The sequence below is a fragment of the Nomascus leucogenys genome, chromosome 1a (genome assembly GCF_006542625.1).
Source record: "Nomascus leucogenys isolate Asia chromosome 1a, Asia_NLE_v1, whole genome shotgun sequence".
In the NCBI taxonomy this organism is placed as follows: Eukaryota; Metazoa; Chordata; class Mammalia; order Primates; family Hylobatidae; genus Nomascus; species Nomascus leucogenys.
Window position 1 is genome coordinate 103,326,342 of NC_044381.1, and position 22,739 is coordinate 103,349,080.

At 41.1% G+C, this 22,739-nt stretch overlaps 3 protein-coding genes across 5 annotated transcripts in view; 2 read left to right on the forward strand and 1 right to left on the reverse strand.

The window, feature by feature from the left end:
• PRPF39 (pre-mRNA processing factor 39) overlaps nucleotides 1–2,173 on the forward strand; it is a 34,901-nt gene extending 32,728 nt beyond the window's left edge. The window contains exon 15 of one of the 2 annotated variants that reach the window (XM_030813854.1): nucleotides 2,037–2,173. The gene's annotated coding sequence lies outside the window, so the exon portion shown is untranslated. The remainder of the gene's footprint in view (nucleotides 1–2,036) is intronic. The other variant, XM_030813857.1, reaches the window with a different exon arrangement.
• FKBP3 (FKBP prolyl isomerase 3) lies at nucleotides 59–18,987 on the reverse strand. 2 transcript variants are annotated; one of them, XM_003263745.4, is made up of 7 exons: nucleotides 18,801–18,987; nucleotides 15,194–15,295; nucleotides 14,286–14,393; nucleotides 5,996–6,131; nucleotides 5,401–5,468; nucleotides 2,215–2,312; nucleotides 59–415 (listed from the first exon to the last, which is right to left on the reverse strand). In XM_003263745.4, the coding sequence occupies exons 1-7, from the start codon at nucleotides 18,906–18,908 to the stop codon at nucleotides 361–363; spliced, it is 675 nt and encodes a 224-aa protein (XP_003263793.1). In that variant the 5' UTR covers nucleotides 18,909–18,987; the 3' UTR covers nucleotides 59–360. The 2 variants fall into 2 exon arrangements, with proteins under 2 accessions (XP_003263793.1, XP_030669743.1); XM_030813883.1 differs by lacking the exon at nucleotides 18,801–18,987 and adding an exon at nucleotides 15,640–15,915 and having other exon boundaries at nucleotides 15,194–15,285.
• A 1,403-nt stretch (nucleotides 18,988–20,390) lies between these two features.
• The window catches only part of FANCM (FA complementation group M), a 68,829-nt gene continuing 66,480 nt past the window's right edge, over nucleotides 20,391–22,739 (forward strand). Inside the window, exons 1-3 of the mRNA XM_003263747.3 lie at nucleotides 20,391–21,003; nucleotides 21,533–21,705; nucleotides 22,384–22,461. Of these exons, the coding sequence (XP_003263795.1) occupies nucleotides 20,496–21,003; nucleotides 21,533–21,705; nucleotides 22,384–22,461 (759 nt within the window). The 5' untranslated portion in view covers nucleotides 20,391–20,495. The remainder of the gene's footprint in view (nucleotides 21,004–21,532; nucleotides 21,706–22,383; nucleotides 22,462–22,739) is intronic.

Here is a 22,739-nt window from a genome sequence, read left to right on the forward strand (position 1 = left end):
GAGGTCCTTAGTTCCAATTCCGTATCAGAACAATAATATATTAACACCAAACAAATCAGTCAGATCAAGACAGTGGATCAATTTTTATTGAGCCACTTAGTTTACAACATGAGGTAAAAGGAAAAAGTTCTCCTTGACCAGTATTTTACACAGCTGTAGGAAAGTATTTTAGACCAGGGATTCATAAGGGATTACATCTCTCAAAAGCTGGGATCAAGTAAACAAATTTTATTAACTCCTTGAATTTTCCAGTTGACTCTTCCTTTACAATAGTTACAAGTTCTAACTAGTTATGTAAGTTTCTTCAAGGCCAAGTTTTATCATTGTTGCTAATATCCTTAGAGCTGAAGCACTGCTATTTCAATCGATATCCACTAATTCCACTTCAAAAATGAGTTTTGCATTTGGTGGAATTCTGTTGAAGAAGTCAAGGTACATTTGATAAAAAGTGCCCCTCCCCTACCCCCATAACCTTAGTGTAGGATAGGCTGACTAGATAGGCTCCCTAGATAGACAGATAAATTGAACTTGGACTAGGATCCTCCTTATCTGGATGCTTTACAAGTACTCCTAAATTAGCCACCACTTAATGAAGACTATTAAGTACTACAAAACAAAAGTAATGTCATTCTAGCTGGGGGGGAAAATATATATATACTGTATTAAAGTTTTTATGAGGTAGTACATAATATTTACTGTGCATTTTAAGATGCTAAGTTCAAGGCCAGGTATGGTAGCTCACACCTGTAATCCCAGCACTTTAGGAGGCTGAGGCAGGCTCAGGATCACCTGAGGTCAGGAGGTTGTGACCAGCTTGGCCAACACAGTGAAACCCTGTCTCTACTAAAAATACAAAAATTAGCCAGGTGTGGTGGTGCGCACCTGTAGTTCCAGCTACTAGGGAGGGTGAGGCAGGAGAACTGCTTGAGCCTGGGAGGCAGAGGTTGCAGCAAGCTGAGATCACGTTGCTGCACTCCAACCTGGGTGAAAGAGCAAGACCCTGTCTCAAAAAAAAAAAAAAAAAAAAAAAAATGCTAACTTAAGAGTTATATAATTTATATGTGCATCAGATTGGTCTTGAGATGCTTCTTCTAATGGGAGAGGGAGCTGCAGCTGACCATTTGATTTTTTTCTTCCCCCACCACCGAGACAGAGCCTCACTCTTTCGCCCAGGCTGGAGTGCAGTGGCACGATCACGGCTCACTGCAACGTCCGCTTCGCAGATTCAAGTGATTCTCCTGCCTCAGCCTCCAGGGTAGCTGGGAGTACAGGCCTGCACCACCACGCCTGGCTTATTTGTGTATTTTTAGTAGAGGTGGGGTTTCACCATGTTGGTCAGGCTGGTCTTGAACTCCTGACCTCAAGTGATCTGCCCTCCTTGACCTCCCAAAGTGCTGGGATTACAGGCATCAGCCATGGCGCCCAGCCCGGCCATTTGATTTTGAAAAGCTAAGAAAGCTATTATATTCCCAAATATGTTTATCTGCTAAGACTACAGAAAGCTGCCTCCCAAAGGACTTGTTTTTTCAAACTTAATCTGATGGGTTTCAAACTTAATCTGATGGGCCCAAGAGGAATGGAACCAACAAAAGCCATAAACTTACCTTCCCTCTTACCTATTGGATTGGTCTGCTCTTAATGGTCTGGAGTCATTCCTTTTTTTTTTTTTTTTTTTTAATGTTCACAAACTGGACTTATCAGTGAGTACTGTCATTAGTAGTAATAATGCTCACAATAACACTGTTGATTCTGTGGTCTCCTTCAGTTCACAACTGGAAATGTCCCACATCTATTCCATTTCTAAGCTTTGAATTTAATTGCCTGAAATTATACTGTGCCATCAAATTACGATGAGCCATATTTGCGTCGTAGTTTGCTACAGTTTGTACTGGGCATGGTAGCTTTTCTTAAACTCTTAAAAACATTAAGAATTGCTGTTTAAGCTTAAACTTCACAATTAATTAAGGTCTCAAAAGTTAAGAATTTGAATAAGAGAAACAAAAATTCTAGCTGAGGTTTGAACTTTATAGCAATAGAAAATACTGTTGTCTATTGGAGGTGCTGACACATAAGCATCTAAAGATCAGGAAGACTAGTCTGGACAGGATTCTTGATCCAGAAGTTTCCCTGGACAGCATCTTTCACATCTTCAGCTGATCTAGAGGTTTTTTGTTTTTTCTTTTTACTTTAATTATGAGGGGGAAAAAAGGATACTTGGCATCAGGCTGTCCTTTCTTTCCATAAGCCCATTCTGGTTCAATCTCCAGTCGAGCCTTTTCTCCTTTACTCATAGTCAAGAGAGCTTCATCCCACTAAAGGCAAGAACAAAATAAAAACTAATGGTATTTTACAAAAAGCACATGCAATACCAGGACAGTCAAGACAAGACTGTATGTTAAAACAAACACAGAATCTATTACTATAGATTTCACTATATTCTAAGGTAATGTACTTCAGTGAGTCCCTAAATCCTTGTCTTCCATTTCTTCGATGGAAAAAAAAAGGGTATTTTAAGCAGGGCTTTTTTAATGTGAAAAGAAACTTTTGGGGCTCATGCCTATAATCCCAGCACTTTGGGAGGCCGAGGTGGGCAGATCACTTGAGGTCAGGAGTTTGAGACCAGCCTAGCTAACATAGTTGAAACCCCATCTCTACTAAAAATAAAAAAATTAGCTGGGTGTGGTGGTGGGTGCCTGTAATCCCAGCTACTCGGGAGGCTGAGGCAGGGGAATCACTTGAACCCAGGAGGCAGAGGTTGCAGTGAGCCAGGATTGAGCCACTGCACTCCAGTCTGGGCAACAGAGTGAGACTCTGTCTCAAACAAACAAAAAACAAAAAAAACCCAAAAGCTTTTTGTAAACTGTAACATGCCATACATTATGAAAACCAGTTTGTTATTAGCACCATTATAAAAAAACCTGCAACACTTTTACATCACAGGACAAACTTGAGTTTATTTTTATTGGAATATACGGGCAAGTACTCACTGTAAAATTGTTTTTTTTTTGTTTGTTTGTTTTTTTTTTGAGACAGAATCTTGCTCTTTTGCCCAGGCCAGAGTGCAGTGGCAGTGGCGCTATCTCGGCTCACTGCAAGCTCCGCCTCCCGGGTTCACACCATTTTCCTGCCTCAGCCTCCCGAGTAGCTGGGACTACAGGCACCCGCCACCACGCCTGGCTAATTTTTTGTATTTTTTTAGTAGAGACGGGGTTTCACCGTGTTAGCCAAGATGGTCTCGATCTCCTGACCTCGTGATCCACCCACCTTGGCCTCCCAAAGTGCCGGGATTACAGGCATGAGCCACCGCGCCTGGCCTGTAAAATTGTTTTAAGATTACCAAATTGTAATAGTGGAGTCATGTTGGCACATAAAATACACTTTTTTTCTTTTTTTCTTTTGAGATGGAGTTTCGCTCTTGTTGCCCAGGCTGGAGTGCAATAGCGTGATCTTGGCTCACTGCAGCCTCTGCCTCCTGGGTTTAACCGATTCTCCTGCCTCAGCCTCCCTAGTAGCTGGGATTACAGGCATGCCCAGCTAATTTTGGAAATACAATTTTTAAAATGTTACGGCACTAAGATCTTTTGCAAAAGGTAAAACTAACTTTTCAAAGAAACAATAAAAGGCTTCTGGGTTGGCCTCTCCATATTTTTCAAATTTGGATCTTAAAGCTAGTTGCCACAAACAGTTAAATCCGCATCACCACAGGGATAATAGTCCTAATATTATACGCTGTATTGAAATGCAACAATCATATAAAGCTCAAGGGACAAAGTTAGGTGGTCACATTTGGAAAATAAGAATATGGTAGACTAGCCGGGCAAGGTGGCTTGCGCCTGTAATCCCAGCACTTTCGGAGGCTGAAGAGGGCGATCACTTGAGGTCAGCACTCAAGACCAGCCTGACCAACATGATGAAACCCTGTCTCTACTAGGAATACAAAATTTGGTGTGGTGGCGCATGCCTGTAATCCCAGCTATTCGGGAGGCTGAGGCAGGAGAATCACTTGAACTCAGGAGACAGAGGTTGCAGTAAGCTGAGATTGCACCATTGTACTCCAGCCTGGACAAGAGCGAAACTCCGTCTTAAAAAAAAAAAATACGGTAGACTAGAAGAAATTTACCAGTATGCAAATAAGTTACACAAATAGAAAAATGGCCCAATTTGCTACATACTTGCTATCAACTTGGTACGGGCAGGTAACAATTTTTTTTTTTTTTTTGAGATGGAATCTCGCTCTGTTGCCCAGGCTGGAGTGCAGTGGCGTGATCTTGGCTCACTACAACCTCCACCTCCCGGGTTCAAGCAATTCTCCTGCCTCAGCCTCCCAAGTAGCTGGGACTACAGGCAAGTGCCACCATGCCCAGATAACTTTTTGTATTTTTAGTAGAGACAGGGTTTCACAGTGTTAGCCAGGATGGTCTCGATCTCCTGACCTCGTGATCCACCCACCTCGGCCTCCCAAATTGCTACGATTACAGGTGTGAGCCACCATGCCCAGCCAGGGCAGGTAACAATTACAAGTTATGTTCAACTAAACCTTTAGTTTCAAGATGTTTTATATTCTGTATATGATTGTCTGAACCATATCTTAGGACCTACCGATAGTACAGAGAGTAATATATTGAAGGTTCCTACAACTGCATTTAAATAAGCATTTCAGTTATTGATGTCTGATGTTCTGAGAATAACAATTTAAAACAAACAGTGGGCACAATGGGCAGGCCCTGGCATGAAAACCTGATTCATAGAAGGTGACAGTCTGCCCTGCTCTTTTATCTTATTTTGTACAGTATAATGGTCAGTACGGGTCAAGCCTAACGTCCTCTTTTCTCAGTTTCTTTCTGTTATCTCTCACATATAAGTGTAGGTTAAAGCATGCTCATGTTTGAACAATTTTCTGGCATTGCAGCCTATGTTGTATGAGGTGAAAAGGCTGCAGAAACAAACTGCTTCTATGAGTACTTCAGTGGAACAGATATTTTACTTTTGCAAATTATATGTAAATGGTACAACAGTTATAAGACGTTTTACAGGAAACTTAAAAGACAAATTTAGAGGGCCAAACAGTCTGACAAATACTTACTTTATGAAGAAAAATAATAAAATGGGTACACATGGAAGGGACTAATATTTAAGCCCCTATTGTATTAGGTACTTCAAGTTATGCTCATTTAATCTTCTAAAAACATTGAGGTAGGCAGTACTGTCCTCATTTTATACATAGCAAAACTGAGACCCAGACAACTTGCGCAAGATCAGCTAGCAATGACTATACCCAATCTGTCAGACTCCAAAGTCTGTTTCATTTGTATTATATCCCCAAACCTAATTCTTTATGGCACCATACCAGACGCAACATGTGCCAGAATATCTACTGATTCATTGGCATTCTTTACTTACTCCTCTGATAACTTTGCCTACTCCAACCTTAAAACTTAAAGGCTTGGCATTTTTCTTCTTCTTTGCACCTGTAAAACAGATTTTCCTTATAATTAATGATATACTCTAATTTATTATTAAGATATTTCCATTGGAAATTATTAAATTCCAATGGAAAAATATAGTGGTTTGATTTCAGAATTACAATACTATATATTTTAAAAGAAAGAAAAATTTACTAAGATCATCCATCAATAAAATTCTGGCTGTAAAAATAATTACATTCTTAGCAAAGCGTAGAGGGGTAGGACCTATACTTCTATCACAAAACAGCATACCATCCTGCCTTTTCTATTCAAATACTAACACCTTACTTTGGACATTAACCAGGTTTAGACTGAGATTCCTTATCGTTTGCTTTCCAAAGAACAAGAGGTCTTTAGCCAGCCAATAATCAGTGAACTGAAGACCTCTTCCAAGTAGATCTTGGGGAAAGTATGTCTGGATAAAAGTAGGTGACAGTCAGGAAAAAGGTACTGCTAACTACTCATCTGTCTGCCACCCAAGTATTTCGAATCTCTTTAAGCCAAAAACATAAGATTCCATTTAGACTTACTTGTTTGAATATTAGTATCAAAAACAGTCCCATCTTGTAGTGTTCCTGTATACCAGCAGTGAACAACATCTCCCTTTTTGGGAAAGTTGGTTTTATCTCCCTTTTTCAGAACAGATTTAGTATATTTTGGTGGACCCTAAAAACAAAAAACAACACACACACACACACAGAGTTATTAATTTGTGTCCTTTAAAAGAATGACAAACAATAGCCAACAATGACCAAAGTCAGTTTAAAGAGTTTGATGGATTTGGTAATAAATAAATAAACAAAACCCTCAGTATCTAATTTCAAGGCTGTGATGTGACTATTAGTAACTTACACATCTATAATTTAATTTCAAATAACTTCCAGCTTCTTTGGAAGCTTAAACTCTTCTAATAAGATTCTGTTAATTATTCACCAAACCATAACATGATTTCAGTTATTTCCTAAAGTTAAAAAAAATCATCACTATTTAATTCATATGAAATCATAAGGCATTAAAATAAGGGATGGTGACTTCCCCTCACAAAGATTTGAACTGTTTTAGCAGCAATAATTGATACTACTAGGTGTTTTTATTATATCCAATTAAAATGAATACAGTGATATTGCCTCTGTCCCTGATTTGGAAAATAAATTCACACAATGGATGAAATTGCTATAACAGGCATATTTCCTAGAACAAAGTAGGATTATCAGGGTCTTCTACAAAAAAGGTCACATATTAATCTAATCAATAGCAATTCATATATGAGAGGAAAGCAGACAGAGGAACTGTCAAGAATCTTAGGGAGTTAACTAAAAAAGAAGTGCACCAAATTTAAAAGTATCCTCCTTACCTAAATCTATTTGGTTTCTGAATTCAGACCAAATTCAGAGGGATCTGCATTATGCAAATCTGTATTTGGTTTCTAAATTTCATAAAATAAATAACAAAGGTGTGCTTGGATATCCAATAATTCAAATCTGTTAGTTCCTGAGTTTGAAAAGCAAGAAAAGGGTTTTCTTTATTCCTGATCTATTTCTTTTTTTTTTTTTTTTTGAGATAGAGTCTCACTCTGTCGCCAGGCTGGAGTGCAGTGGCGTGATCTCGGCTCACTGCAACAACCTCTGCCTCCTGGGTTCAAGTGACTCTCCTGCCTCAGCCTCCCGAGTAGCTGGGACTACAGGCGCCTGCCACCCCGCCTGGCTCATTTTTTGTATTTTTAGTAGAGACACAGTTTCACCATGTTGGCCAGGATGGTCTCGAACTCCAGACCTCGTGATCCGCCCGCCTCGGCCTCCCAAATGTTGGGATTACAAGCGTGAGCCACCGCGCCTGGCCTATTCCTGATCTATTTCTAATTGGTCAAGTTATGCAAATTTTTATTCACTTTCATTTCCCTAGCTGAAGGTTTTATCCTTTTCCAAAACCTGTGATAAGTAAAAATATCTGTGCTGGGTGTGGTGGCTCACACCTGTAATCTCAGCACTTTGGGAGGCCAAGGTGGGTAGATCACTTGAGGTCAGGAGTTTCAGATCAGCCTGGCCAACACGGCAAAACCCTATCTCTATTAAAAATACAAAAATTAGGTGGGTGTGGTGGTGTGTGCCTGTAATCCCAGCTACTTGGGAGGTGGAGTCAGGAGAATCACTTGAACCCAGGAGGCGGAGGTTGCAGTGAGCCAAGATGGCACCACTGGGCGACAGAGCAAGGCTCCAAAAACAAAAAAAAAGTCTGATATCCTTGCAAATAGTCTACCTCTTGGACAAAAGATTTTCTCCCTGACCAAACCCTAGCTAGGGTCCTCTGAGCCCTCTTCTTCACAAGGCTTCAACCTTGGACTATAAAGATTTGAACAAACACAAGTTTCAAATAGCTCAAGGCCTTATTCCTAGGAGGACCTGATCCCTCCTTAAAGTGCCCGCCTAAGAAAACTTAAGGCTGCCAAAAAAAATTTACTGTTTGTTCCAGCCAACGCCTCAAGATGAAGATAGGACCCATCTCTGTCTCTGTGGGAGCCTAATTTTGATAAGCGCCAGTTGGCAAACTCAGATGCGTTTCATATGGACCAACCCTCACTTCCTACTTTTTTAATTTTTCACTTCCTTAACTCTGCTTAAATCCCTCCCTACTCCCTCATTCATTTTTTTTTTTTTCAGACGGAGTCTCACTGTGTCGCCTAGGCTGGAGTGCAGTGACATGATCTCAGCTCATTGCAAGCTCTGCCTCCCGGGTTCACGCCATTCTCCCGCCTCAGCCTCCCAAAGTAGCTGGGAGTACAGGCGCCCACCACCACGCCCAGCTAATTTTTGTTTGTATTTTTAGTAGAGATGGGGTTTCACCGTGTTAGCCATGATGGTCTCCATCTCCTGACCTCGTAATCTGCCCGCCTCGGCCTCCCAAAGTGCTGGGATTACAAGCGTGAGCCACCAGGCCCAGCCCCCTCATTCTTTTAAAAGGCCCCATTACCTCTCCACAAATCAGACTGGAGTTTAGCTCTTTCCCCTAATGTCAGTAGGCTGAATAAAATCTGTTTTCACCACTTTACTGTCCAATTGTGTTTATCTCTGACACCTTGAGTCAGTCCTCTACTCAACTGCTAGAGTGATATTAACAATTACTGCTTATAGTTTTCTGTCCAAAGGCCTAAACCATGCAGGATCTTAATCTATCCCTCCCAGAAGTTCCAGAATTCTATCAGCCTTTGAACTCTTGTCTCTTCCATGACCTTCTCAGTAGAACAGGTGCACACAGCATAGAAATCTTTCAATCAGCCGGGCACAGTGACTCACACCTGTAAACCCAGCACTTTGGGAGGCCCAGAAGGGTTGATCACCTGAGGTCAGCAGTTTGAGACCAAGCTGGCTAACATGGCGAAACCCTCGTCTCTACTAAAAATACAAAAATTCGCTGGGCATGGTGGCAGGCGCCTGAAATCCCAGCTATTTAGGGGGCTGAAGCAGGAGAATCACTTGAATCCAGGAGGCAGAGGTTGCAGTGAGCCAAAATTGTGCCACTGAATTCCAGCCTGGGCGACAAGAGTAAAACTGTGTCTTAAAAAAAAAAAAAAGAAATATTTCAATATATATATATTTTTCCTTTTTTAAGAGACAGGGTTTCAGTGTTGCTGAGGCTGGAATGATCATACCACTGTAAAATGCTGAGATATTTTACACTGGCATGATCACAGCTCACTTACAGGCTCAAGCAATCCACCTGCCTCAGCCTCCCAAAGTACTGGATTACAGGCGGGAGCCACTGTGCCTGCTTAATAATATTTCAAAAGTATAAAAATATTACTGTCTGTAAGGGAGCAATGAAACAGACAATGGCATGAAATAAGGCTAGAAAAATACGTAGGACATGTTAGTATTTGGGTTTTTATCTTTAGGACATTAGCCAATTTAGAGTTTTAAATAGAGAAGTTACAGAACCAGATCTGTGTTTATTTTATTTATTTATTTATTTCTGAGACTGAGTCTCACTCTGCCCAGGCTGGAGTGCAGTGGCGTGATCTCAGTTCACCGCAACCTCTGTTTCCTGAGTTCAAGCAATTCTCCTGCGTCAGCCTCCCGGGCAGCTGGGACTACAGGCATGAGCCACCATACTTGGCTAATTTTTGTATTTTTAGTACAGATGGGGTTTCACATGTTGGCCAGGCTGGTCTCGAATTCCTGACCTCAGGTGATCTGCCTGCTTCAGCCTCCCAGAGTGTTGGGATTACAGGCGTGAGCCACAGTGCCCAGCCAGACTTGTGTTTTAAATAGATCACTGTGACTGAAATATAAAGAATGACTTGGGAAGCAAAAGTAGAAGTGGAGAGATTTGTTAGGAAAAAAATTATTATAGTAGTTTAGGTTTAGAACAGGGTGCTAACAGTGAGGATGACAAAACATCAATGGCTTTGGGATATATTTTGGAGGCAGAATCACCAGAAGTTGGTAATGACTACATGTGAAGCAGTTATCAAAGATGAAGTTGTCAAATTTCTCGTTTGAGTACTTTTATACTGACTTCTAATTGCTAAGTGTGAGTTTCTGTCGTAACTTATATTTTCTTTCCTGTACAATACTCATTCATACCATGAAAATTTTCCTCAACGGCTATTTAATATATAATAGACAATAAATATACTGACAATGACTGATTTAAAGTCCCATAAGAGCTATTAGACAAGTCTTTATATTAAAATAAAGGTAGAAATAAATAATACAAATGTGCTTAGGAATGTATGCACTTGTGTATGTATACAGCAAAGTCTCACATGGTAAAAATCCCAGAGGAAGCAATGAGCCCAGGAGTTGGGTCTTAAAGGGAGCACAGAAGTGACAAATAGGGATAGTAAAAGGACACTCTAAGGAAGAAATAAAATATGGAGGTAGGAAAGGGCATGATTTAGTAGACAATGAGCAGACATTTGTGGTCAAAGAAAAAAAAAATTTTTTTTTTTTTTGAGACAAGGTCTTACTCTGCCACCTAGGCAGTGCAGTGGCACAATCTTGTCCCACTGCAATCTCTGGCTCCCAGGCTCAAAGGATCCTCCCTGCTCAGCCTCCTGAGTAGTTGGGACTACAGGCACACACCACCATGCCTGACTACTATTTTGGTAGAGACAGGTTTCGCCATGTTGCCCAGGCTGGTCTTGAACTCCTGGGCTCAAGTGATCCACCTTCCTTGGCCTCCCAAAGTGCTGGGGTAATAGGTGTGAGCCACTGCACCTGGCCAAGAACATGTCTATACAGGCCGGGCACAGTGGCTCACGCCTGTAATCCCAGCACTTTGGGAGGCCGAGGTGGGTAGATCACGAGGAGAGGAGTTCGAGAATAGCCTGACCAACATGGTGAAACCCCGTCTCTACTAAAAATACAAAAATTAACCAGGTGTCGTGGTGCGCGCCTGTAATCCCAGCTACTCAGGAGGCTAAGGCAGGAGAATTGGTTGAACCCGGGAGGCGGAGGTTGCAGTGAGCTGAGATCACACCACTGCATTCCAGCCTAGGCAACAGAGCGAGACTCCGTCTAAAAAAAAAGAATACGTCTGTAGAAACAGGGAATATGGAGCTTAGAAGCGGCCACATTTTGGAAAGTTTTGAATGCCAAGAATAAGAAATTTGGATATATATTGAAGACCAGTGGTGACCAATAAAAATGGGAGTCACAAATATAATTTTAAGTTGTCTAATAGCTGCACTTAAAAATGTAAAAAGAAAGAGATGAAGTGTGTCTATGCCAGGCAGTGGTATGCCTGTAGTCCCAGTTATTCTGAGTATTCTGAGGCAGGAGGATCACTGGAGCCCAAGAGTTCGAGTCCAGCCTGGGCAACACAGCATGACCCTGTCTTTTTTTTTTGAGACTGAGTCTCCCTCTATTGCCCAGGCTGGAGTGTAGTGGCACAATCTCGGCTCACTGCAACCTCTGCCTCCTGGGTTCAAGTGATTCTCCTGCCTCAGTCTCCCAAGTAGCTGGAATTACAGGTGGACGCCACCATGCCCAGCTAATTTTTGTATTTTTAGTAGAGACGGGGTTTCAGCATGTTGGTCTCAAACTCCTGACCTCAAGTGATCTGCCCTCCTTGGCCTCCCAAAGTGCTGGGATTACAGGCACCAGCCACTGTACCTGACTGACCCTGTCTTTTTTTTTTTTTTTTTTTTTTTTTGAGACAGAGTTTCAGTCTTGTTGCCCAGGCTGGAGTACAATGGCACGATCTCAGGTCAACGCAACCTCCGCCTCCTGGGTTCAGGCGATTCTCCCACCTCAGCCTCCCGAGTAGCTGGGACTACAGGTGTGCACCACCATATCTGGCTAATTTTTTGTATTTTTAGTAGAGATAGGGTTTAACCATGTTGGCCAGGCTGGTCTCGAACTCCCAACCTCAGGTGATCCGCCTGCCTCGGCCTCCCAAAGTGCTGGGATTACAGGCATGAGCCACCATGCCCGGTCTCCCAACCGACCCTGCCTTAAAAAAAAAAAAAAAAATTTTTTAAACGAAAAATTTTCTTATTTAAACTGAAACATCCCAAATACCATCATTTCAATAAGTAATCAATATAAAAAATACTGAGATATTTTACAATCTTTTTAAAAAAAGAAACATCTAAATTACACCTTTGAAACTGAGTATATATTTTACTCTTAAAGCACATTTCAGTTCAAAGTAGCTAAAGCACTCTGTAGCCACATATTGTTAGTAACTACCATACTGAACAGGGCAATTCGAGACAACACTCAATTACTGAAGATTTTTCAGCAGGGTGTGGTTTGCAAAGTATTGTTTTAGAAATCTTATTAGAATACCCATTTTGTTGCTGACTGGATAAAGAAAGAGAAGGGAGGCAAGAAATGAACAACGTTTTTAACACTCCGGGTATGCGGCCTTGCTTCGAATGCTTGAAAATGGAAAAGGAATGAACGTTTAAAATAAAAGGAAGATGTTTGAGAGCGTTAGTCCTGAAGGAGACATGAGAAAGAAAAAGGGACGAAAAGATTCAGAGAAATTTTAAGCTCAGAAGAAGGGAATGGCAATGGCTAGACGTTCACATTTTGGCAATACAGAACATAGGAGCATATAATGAGAAGGGAGGCCAGGGGCAGTGGCTCATGCCTGTAATCCCAACACTGGAAGGCCTAGGTGGGTGGATAACTTGAGGTCAGGAGTTCAAGACCAGCCCAGCCAACATGGAGAAACCTTGTCTCTATTAAAAATACAAAAATCAGCTGGGCGTGGTGGCGCCTGCTTGGAGTCCCAGCTACTGGGGAGGCTGAGGCAGGAGAATCACTTGAACCCAGGAGGTAGAGGTTGCTGTGAACCGACATGGCACCACTGCACTGCAGCCTGGGCGACAGCGAGACTTTGTCTCAAAGACAAAAACAAAAACAAAAAAAGAGAAAGGAGTAAGAAGGGACTGAGAATTTGTGAGAAAATGTCAAATACTTTATGTGAGCAATGAGCAATGTGATGGAGAATTGGGCAAAGGATAGTATAAATGTTGCTGAGTAGCAATGAAACTAGAAAACATGCTTGGCTAATATTAAGCATGAATTTACACCAGGCTCAATAAAAGGTTTTATGATTATGTGTTTATAATGCCTGCTCTCCAGTCCCAAAGCATGAAGACAGAGAGTAGACAAGGAGGGTTAGCAAGGAAATGGACAAGAGGCTTTTGAATGCAGGACGCTAGGAAAACAGTCACAGTACATAATTGGGCTCAAGCTGGCCAGTTAAACAAACAGGTTTTAAATAAAATGATAGAGTTTAGGACCCTCATAAGCTCTCTCTAGATTGTCTCTAGCTCTTAGGAACTTACCTTTTAATTTATTTGTAACTTCTTTTCTTAACTCCTTAATGAAGTATTATCTGTCTCCTAAAACCATCCATTCTAATTTCCTGGAGGGTAAACTATGTTGCCAGTTGCTTCTGAAACCCTTCAATAATAATTGCTCCATTTACCTTAGTAGCTACTCAATAGATATAACATTTATCAAATATTAATTGTGATAAACTTTAAAATTGCTTTGTGTGCACCTATAAACATTAATTTGTGCTTTTTAGCCAATAGGAAAAGATCATGCAAAATTAACTAACTTTAATCAAATAAACATCTATAATTGTATAACTGAACTTACACTTCCCACAAATACCCAAAAGCTACACTGTCATCAATAGCCTCACCTCTTTACAAGAACTAAATATAGATTATTATCACTGATACTAAGACAATGAGTAAGCTTAGATAGTAAGGTATTATCAGAAATAACAAGATTATAATCAATTCAACTCTGCTAAGTCAGTTCTTAGTAGCTGATCTTAGCTCTACTAAGGCTGTCAATTTGCAGGAATGAATTAATCTCGTTCTTCAAAACTTTGTACCAAAATATAAAACCTGAGTTGGGAAAACTGAGACAGATGAACCCACATCCTGCAGCCAAGCCTGGATTATTTCTATTGCGAGGGACACCACGTACATTAGAAAAAGCTAAAAATAATCAAAACAAAATGTATTTCACTCAGTCCAACTTGGCTATAGAATCAAGGCCTTAAAATAGCTTTGAAAGCTCAGAAGGTCTGGACAGATGTGGAGGCAATATTAAATACAATATCAGAAGTGTTTCATAGAATAGGCTAATAACTGTAAAGCACCAGTTCTTAGGATTATTTCTGTCCCAGTACACCTAAGGGAAACGGCACACTCCGTTAAGTGTTTGGCTCATTGAAAGTGGTCATATTCAACCACCCTTCACTATGAGAAATTAGTGTAAATAATAAAGAAATAAATACAATTTCTAGAATCCACATGATAAAATAAAAAAATAATTATATACAGACCTCATCCAGGGTCTCTTCAGACTTGGTTTCTTTGGGTTTATCTTCATTAAGCTTCACATTTTTTACTTGCTCAGACACTTTACTTATACTTTCAGTACCCTTAAAACGCTGTAAGGAAAATGTTGTAACATCATACCCAGGACAGGCTAAAACCAAGAAGCAACATCAAGATTTTCAGCCTCTCAATTAAATGAACATCTGCATAATAAATATAAGTTGTATAACACAATTGTGAATAAATGGTCTAAGGAAACGAAGAGCAAAGAAAGAATTTTGTTCATAATTTATTTTTAAACAATAAATTATTACCCTCAAACCAGCTTACGATATAAATTCTGAAATGAGAACCATGACCTTAGAAAGGCCAACTCATACCCAGAGATATAAACACTATTCAAGTAACTCCTAACTAAGGATTTCTTTCCTGTGGAAGATACTCATTTCATAGTAAACAAATACGGGAGAATGTCTTAAAATTTATTTTTGTAAAGCTCAGCCTAAATCTAAACCAGACTTTAAATTCATTAGTGAAATGGAAACTTATTTTCAATATAACATTTAACATATATAATAAAACAACAACAACAAAATATATTTAATATACACCATATGCTAAAGTAATATGGTAATACCACTGACCTAATGAATTTATAACTTCAGTGGACTTAAGAATTTGTTGTCTCAATTTAAGCTACAAAATCCAGACCCTTTGAAAATACTGAAACATTCTGCCATACTGCAGGTTAGCCTTGCTAGATTTGACAGCTAGTTTATTTATGATAATAGTTCACAAAAATTACAGGTGGAAAAGCTCCTACACATTCAGCAAATAAATGCATTTTAAACATCTTTTTTGGAAATAAAATTTCAAAAGTAATGTTCTGCTGACAGAATCTAACAATACTCACCTTAGTTTCAAAAAGATGGTTATAGGCTGTAACCAAGTGGTCCTTGTTAGCTGTCTTGGCCACATTTTTAATGTTTCCTAATAATTTATGTTCTGCAAGAAACTATAAGGAAAAAAGCTGGGTAATCAAGATAACTTCTCCCGAGTAAGAAGTGTTTAAAATTAGAAAACGACCCTTTTATGTTAGCAGTTGTGTTTTCAATAGTACTAGTATTGAAGAAGAAATAAACCCTATAGTTTATACTCTACTTTGTTACAAAAAAATGTAAGAGATTTTTAAAAAATTGGGTATTTACAAGAATTAGCGACAAGACTGCAACTGTAGTGTTATGTACTGAACACAGTGGTTCATCCTAACTTTTTTCCTGTCAACACTCACGAAAAATAACATTTATACAGCAAGCACACTGTGGTGAATTGAGTCAGCTGCTCACTGCAGGAGGATACTTGGGTGCAGCCCTTGAGAGCCAGGTTGGGCATAGCTATCCTGAGGCATTTGTAACCCATTCTTAGCAGACTAGGAAGAGTCACTATTACACAAGCATGTAACATACATATGTTGAGATTGCTATGCTTAACATTATATATATAATTGCTAAGTATATGGGCTGTGGAGTCATATTATCTAGGTTAAAATCCTAGCTGCGTGGGCCGGGCGCGGTGGCTCATGCCTGTAATCTCAGCATTCTGGGAGGCTGAGGCAGGCGGATCACCCGAGGTCAGGAGTTTGAGACCAGCCTGGCCAACGTGACAAAACCCCATCTCTACTAAAAATACAAAATTTAGCCGGCCATGGTGGCGCATGCCTGTAGTCCCAGCTCGGGAGGCTGAAGCAGGAGAATTGCTTGAACTTGGGAGGCAGAGGTTGCAGTGAGCCGAGATCGCACCACTGCACTCCAGCCTAGGTGACAGAGCAAGACTCTGTCTCAAAAAAACAAAACAAAACAAAAAAAATCCTAGCTGTCTGACACTAGACAGGGTACTAAGCTTGTCTAAAGACTCAGCCTCCATATCTGTAGTGGAAGATTAATAACAGCGTCTACGTCAAAGAGTTGATATAAGGATAAAATGCAAAAATCCATTTAATGCATTTAGCATAGAGCCTGTCACACAGTAAGAACTTAATAAATATTGGGATTATGATTAATACTGTATTTAATAACTCAAGGTAACAGCGGAATTCCTTTTCTCTCAAATATAAGACTGCTAAGATGGCAGATGGACACTAAAATACTACTGCTGAAATAGCAAGTTGTAATATATCTTTATCTGAAAATCACTTAATTGTGAGGATTTCCATAACTTCTTTGTTTGCTTATTTTATTCTGCTTCTTTTTCTGCCTTGGGCTCCTTGCTTAATTCCTAATTTTGTTACATTCTCAAAGTTGTCCTTTGGCATCTTCTAAGCTTTTGATAAAGCAGTTAACATTATTAGCAGTTAACAGCTAACACTATCACTATTGTATTTTTTTTCTTTTGCTTTTTCTTTCAAAGATATGTTCTAAATAACAGCTGATGGGGAAAGGAGACAAAGTTGATTAAACCGAAGTAATCAGTTACCTTTAGCACGCTGGTGGTTTCTTGTTAAAGACTCCAGAAAATACCCAAAGCATAAAAGCATAAACATCTCTGTGATATCTTATGATTAATAAAATAATTATTGTCAAGTATAGGTCTAAGTGTTACTGATCACTGGAGATTATTATTTTTTGAGACAGAGTCTAGCTCTGTCGCCCAGGCTGGAGTGCAGTTGCCCAATCTCGGCCCACTGCAATCTCCCCCTCTTGGGTTGAAACGATTCTCCTGCCTCAGCCTCCCGAACAGCTGGGATTAGAGGCGCCCGCCACCAGGCCCAGCTAATTTTTTTTGTATTTTTAGTAGAAATGAGGTTTCGCCACGTTGACCAGGCTGGTCCTGAATGCCTGGCCTCAAGTGATTCGCCCGCTTTGGCCTCTGAAAGTGCTAGGATTACAGGAATGAGCCACCACGCCCGGCCGAGACTATGCATTTAAAAGATTAATATGTTATAAAAACATTTTGATAATCCAAGTCTGCTGAAATTGTTCCACGTGGCCCAGTTTTACATACGATTCCACATGGCATGATTTGTTTCATAAGAATATGATGGATGAAGTACATGACTGAGGTATTATTAAATGTTAATGATGTCTATTCTATTGTTTCAGATGAAATACGAATTGGCTTAAGAGAAAATAGTTCCATTAAAAAGGGGTAAGATCCCCAACGCATGTTCTTTTTCACCCTTGTACCTCCAAACAATGAGAATAGTTCTTGTTACAGATGTTGTATTAATATTTGCTAAATTAATCTAAGATGCGGATGCCAGGATAATAATTAAGGAAGAAGGCACTGGAAGTTGGAGAATTCTTGTATCTCCCTGTCATGACGCCCGCCCAAAATGAAAATAAAACATAAGCTTCTCAAAATAACCCAGAAACAGTGGCTCACGCCTGTAATCCGAGCACTTTGGGAGGCCAAGGCGGACGGATCACGAGGTCAGGAGATCGACACCATCCTGACTAACACGGTGAAACTCCGTCTCTATTAAAAATACAAAAAATTAACCTGGTGTGGTGTCACGCGCCTGTAGTCCCAGCTACTCGGGAGGCAGAGGCAGGAGAATCGTTTGAACCCGGGAGGCAGAGGTTGCAGTGAGCCGAGATCGCGCCACTGCACTCCAGCCTGGGCAACAAAGAGAGACTCCGTCTCAAACAAACAAAAAAACCCAGAAACAATTTTTCTAAATGAAAAGTTTAGAATTTTTAAAATTGCATAGAAAACACAAGCAGGCTGCCGCTTGTAGGAGAATGCTGCGTGCACAACTATTTCAGCAATTTAAGAGATGCATGAATCAACTTATTTTCCAAAGGAAAAAGAAGTGTCACAAAAATAACTTGACTATAGACGGATGGTTAAGATGGAGACTATGCTGACAAATGGAGAGCGTACAGTATAAAGCATTCCAAATAAATTTCTTAGTCTGTTTATAACAATGACAGACCACTGCACAAGAGAAATGTGCATGTAGCTCCTTTAAAGTATAAAGGTGAAAAGGTCATTTAAAGGGTCGATGTGTTAAACCAAAACTTAAACCACAACCTACGGATTTTTTAAAAATCACACGCATTAATGTTCAGTATTTAGTAAATTGTTGAGAAAAGCAAGTTGGATACACCGTTCCCACAGAAATCTTCACATCCCTTCCCATTTCCCTAGGAGCCGGCGCCCCGCTCCCAGGAGTCTCATCCACACCACTATTCCTCGGCCTCCCCGCCCTAGCCCCCGATATCTTCGGGTTCCTATTTTTCTGGCCTCCACCCCCACTCAAGGATCCCAATGAGGTTCTAACTCTACAATCGCAGCCTGTGTGCCCCAGGAAATAAAGCTGCTCCCCTGCCCCAGTAGAGAACGCCCGAGGGGCGGGAGCGAGGCTCCAAAGTACTCGCTGGGCCGCTCCGGCCTTCCAGGCCGCGGGCCGCGGGAAGACGAGGGCGGGGGCACAGAGGAATACGGAATGTATGGGCATCTCCAGGGGGGTGAGGCGTCCCTCAGGCGCACCAGCCCGGCCGCCCCTACGCCTCCGGTACCGAATCTGAACCGTGTTCCTGCAGAAACTTGATAATGTCCTTCTTGGGCAGCTGTTCACTGCGCAGCTGCTCCACGGTCCACGCCCGCTGTGGAACGGCCGCCGCCATCTTCCCCCGCTGCCTCCGCTTTACTGAGCCAGCCCGCCGCAGTTCGGCATCGCCCCGCCCCTTAGGGCGGGGCGTGGCCACTCACGGAGGTCGAGGGGCGGGCCACTGCTCTAGCAGTCGGGATTGGGGCCTGTCTTTCAGTGACGTCAAGGCTGTGCTATGAGGGCTTCTTTGTTGAGTCCGGGTTAAAAAACCTACCGCGGTCGTCTCTGCAGTCTACTGAGTTGAAGACCGCTAGAGATCTTCGATTCTGAATTAGACCCCTTGTGAAGCGACCTCTGATGGTAGCGAAATTTTTCAACCATTACCCACATTTAAGGCAGCTATGCCTTTAAAGTCCAGTCTATAACCTGTTAAAAGAAAACAACATTCAGGCTCCTTATCTCGTTTTATCTAGTTCTAGCCTAAAAATTCACACCTAAAGTGCTTCAGTCCTTGTCGATCCGAAAACCCATATCCCACCATTTCCCTTTTAAAGATCACTCAACCGAAACTTAAATACAAATTGCCCATCCCCTTCCTCCCATACAAATACGAGAAATTTTGTCCAAAACGAAGTTCAGAAACTTGAACAAATAACACAATTTATAAAGAAGCCGCACTCAGGATGCCACTTGCTGATGAGAATGACATTATTAATGCTCGTAACTCTGTGATGTATATTTTTTTCTCAGTACACGAGGAAACAAATTTACAGAGGTTACTCAAAGTCAGGTTTAGAGCGAAGTCAGGAATTGAGATAGAAATCTTCGTTAGAGTGGAATAATTGCACACCCACGTTTATTATTATAATGCTCTTATCTATAATAAAGATTTAATAGTTGAACATCAGGACTCCTTACTTAAAAAAATCTAGGCTGACTCTGGGCATGTTGCCTATGAGTTAGCTCTGCTCTGCAAGGAGCATTAAAAAAAAACCAAAATCTAACGAATAGCTGGACCAGACCACGTTCACTTCCCTTTAAACAATGAAAATATTAAAATAATGGGTTGCCACTCCTAGCACGGTGAAAAAGAGACTTGGCATTTTGTTTTCTCAGCCCAGATAGAGATATAAGACAAATTATTCCATCTACACATTTTTGCTTTTCACCTTATATTCTGATTTAAAAGTACAAGGAATGAGGCACGTTAGACGCCCAATAACATTAAGTTCCCAAATTGATGGGTATTCCATTGTCCCCGGGTATATAATATTTTACAACAAATCTGTTATCATAACATTTTAAGTGATTTATCACTTTCGCAATGACGCCCAGCCATCTAATCATTGGAAACGGAACTTAAATTTAGAGTTTGTTAAAACAAAACAAAACACCGGAACCGCACAGGGACCATATTTAGAGTAACGCCTCAATAATGCGCATGAGTCTCCGGGAGGGCTGTGAAGGTTTCCGGGAAGCCAGCCAATCATATTCCCAACGGAAACTCAGTGGCGGCATTTTCAACTGGATAAACTGGCCTTAGTCCCGCCTTCTCGTTCCCGAGTTTTGTGCGAAGGAAACCGATGGGGATCGGAACCGTAGCGGTTGAGCTGCTGCTGCTGCTACGGATATCTGACCGAAGCATTCGGTGGTTGTCGGCCTAATGAGCGGACGGCAAAGAACGCTTTTTCAGACGTGGGGCTCAAGTATCTCCCTATCATCTGGGACTCCGGGTTGCAGCTCCGGAACTGAGCGACCTCAGAGCCCTGGCAGCTCCAAGGCGCCTTTGCCAGCAGCAGCGGAGGCTCAGCTGGAGTCGGACGATGATGTGTTGCTTGTCGCGGCGTACGAGGCTGAGCGGCAGCTGTGTCTAGAGAATGGCGGGTTCTGCACCTCCGCGGGCGCCCTGTGGATTTACCCTACCAATTGCCCAGTACGGGACTACCAGCTGCAGATCTCCCGGGCTGCTCTGTTTTGCAATACGCTGGTGTGTCTGCCTACCGGACTGGGAAAGACCTTTATTGCTGCCGTGGTCATGTACAATTTCTACCGCTGGTTCCCTTCAGGGAAGGTGGTCTTCATGGCCCCAACGAAACCCTTGGTGACACAGCAGATCGAGGCTTGCTACCAGGTGATGGGTATCCCGCAATCCCACATGGCCGAAATGACAGGTACCTTAGACTGGACTAATTTTGAAGTAAGAGATGGGAATTCCTGACCCATGGGGAATAGTTCCCAAGATACAATATGTGCATCTTACGCCCTCCCTCTTAAAATATTCTCTGCTTGTAGCAAGCCCAACACTGATGGATAGGGTTGCTTTATTCAATCTTCAGAGTATATCTGCAGCTTGTCATAGTATTTTGAAGCTATTGTGTGTGTATACTCCATGGGTAACTGAACCTGATGTTTCCTGGCCTTCTTCCTGAAAAAGATTTCTCACTTGAAGAATTTGCCTCTCTTCAAATATGCCATTTTGTAGGAATTTTCTAAAGGCAATTTGGTTGTAGTCCTAGATAAGTGCCAGCTTTGATATTTGGACCACACCAGAACTTTAAAATGTAGCATTCCGATGAATTGTCAAATTGTTTTTCTCTTAATATTACCAAAGCATGTTTGCATTCTGAAAAAGCCAGACTATTTATATTTTATAGATAACAGTCTGAAGTTTAGAATGTAGAATGTCACTTTTATTTTCAGGGTCTACACAAGCTTTCACCAGGAAGGAAATATGGTGCAGTAAGAGAGTGCTTTTTCTTACACCGCAGGTCATGGTAAATGACCTTTCTAGGGGAGCTTGTCCCGCTGCTGAAATAAAGTGTTTAGTTATTGATGAAGCTCATAAAGCTCTCGGAAACTATGCTTATTGCCAGGTAATAATTTTGTTAAGCGGTATTTTGTATTGTAACTGTACTGTTAAAGAGAATTTTGGCGAATAGTTATTAGTGATGGAAGTTATTGACAATATTATTATAAAAAGCCTTTACGTCTATTATCTCAGAACAGATGGTGATAAAGAATATCTGTACTTTCTGTCATCCATTCAAATCAGTGTCTCCACTGCCTTTTGCTGTTATTGTTGTTTTCTTTTTCTTTTTTAAGACCAACCAGATAATTACTGTCAGATGTAGATCATGAGAGCCTAGTCATGGTTGGGACAGTGATCTAAAATAGGGTATGAAAGGAGTTTTGAAATTAATAAAGATTGGTAGTGGATGTGCGGTGTCTTTTCTTGGCGCCTAGGTAAAATAATGACATAATGTATGCCACATACCTAACAGCCCCTTTGAGTGTTTTGATTTGCCTCTATTTGGCTTTGATGTTGCAGTTTTTTCTGTAGAAGAAGCCCTACTGTGTTCTTGATCAGCATAGAGTATAAACCTAAATCATTCGCTCTTCAGATAATATAACTGGTGGTAGTTCACTCACTAGACCATCAATATACTGATTAAGGAATAATGATAAGGGACCATGTATTATAGGTTGTTTAACAGAACCACTGTTATTTTTGCATTGAACAGATGAAACTAAAGAACTTTTTTTTTCTTAAGGTTGTAAGAGAACTAGTCAAATATACAAATCACTTTAGAATCTTGGCTCTAAGTGCCACACCAGGTAGTGATATAAAGGTAAGTAAAATGTTTTTCCATTTATTACAGTTAAGAAAATAAAGCTTTTGGTCGGGTGCAGTAGGTCACACCTGTAATCCTAGTGCTTTGGGAGGTGGAGGTGGGAGGATCACTTGAGGCCAGGAATTCCAGACCAGCCTGGGCAACATGGTGAGACCTATCTCCACAAAAAATTAAAAAAATAGTGAGCGTGTTGGAACACATCTGTAGTCCGAGCTACTCCAGAGGCTGAGTCAGGAAGATTGCTTGAGCTTAGGAGATTGAGGCTGCAGTTAGCT

What these genes read in the sequence shown, in the direction of transcription:
- FKBP3 (XM_003263745.4), bottom strand. Translation starts at nt 18,908, where the DNA reads ATGGCGGCGGCCGTTCCACAGCGGGCGTGGACCGTGGAGCAGCTGCGC. An exon ending in AGGAACACGGTTCAGATTCG is followed by an intron (nt 15,296 to 18,800) that starts GTACCGGAGGCG and finishes TTTTCCTTATAG; the next exon opens with TTTCTTGCAGAACATAAATT. An exon ending in TAGGCAAAGTTATCAGAGGA is followed by an intron (nt 2,313 to 5,400) that starts GTAAGTAAAGAA and finishes TCTTGCCTTTAG; the next exon opens with TGGGATGAAGCTCTCTTGAC.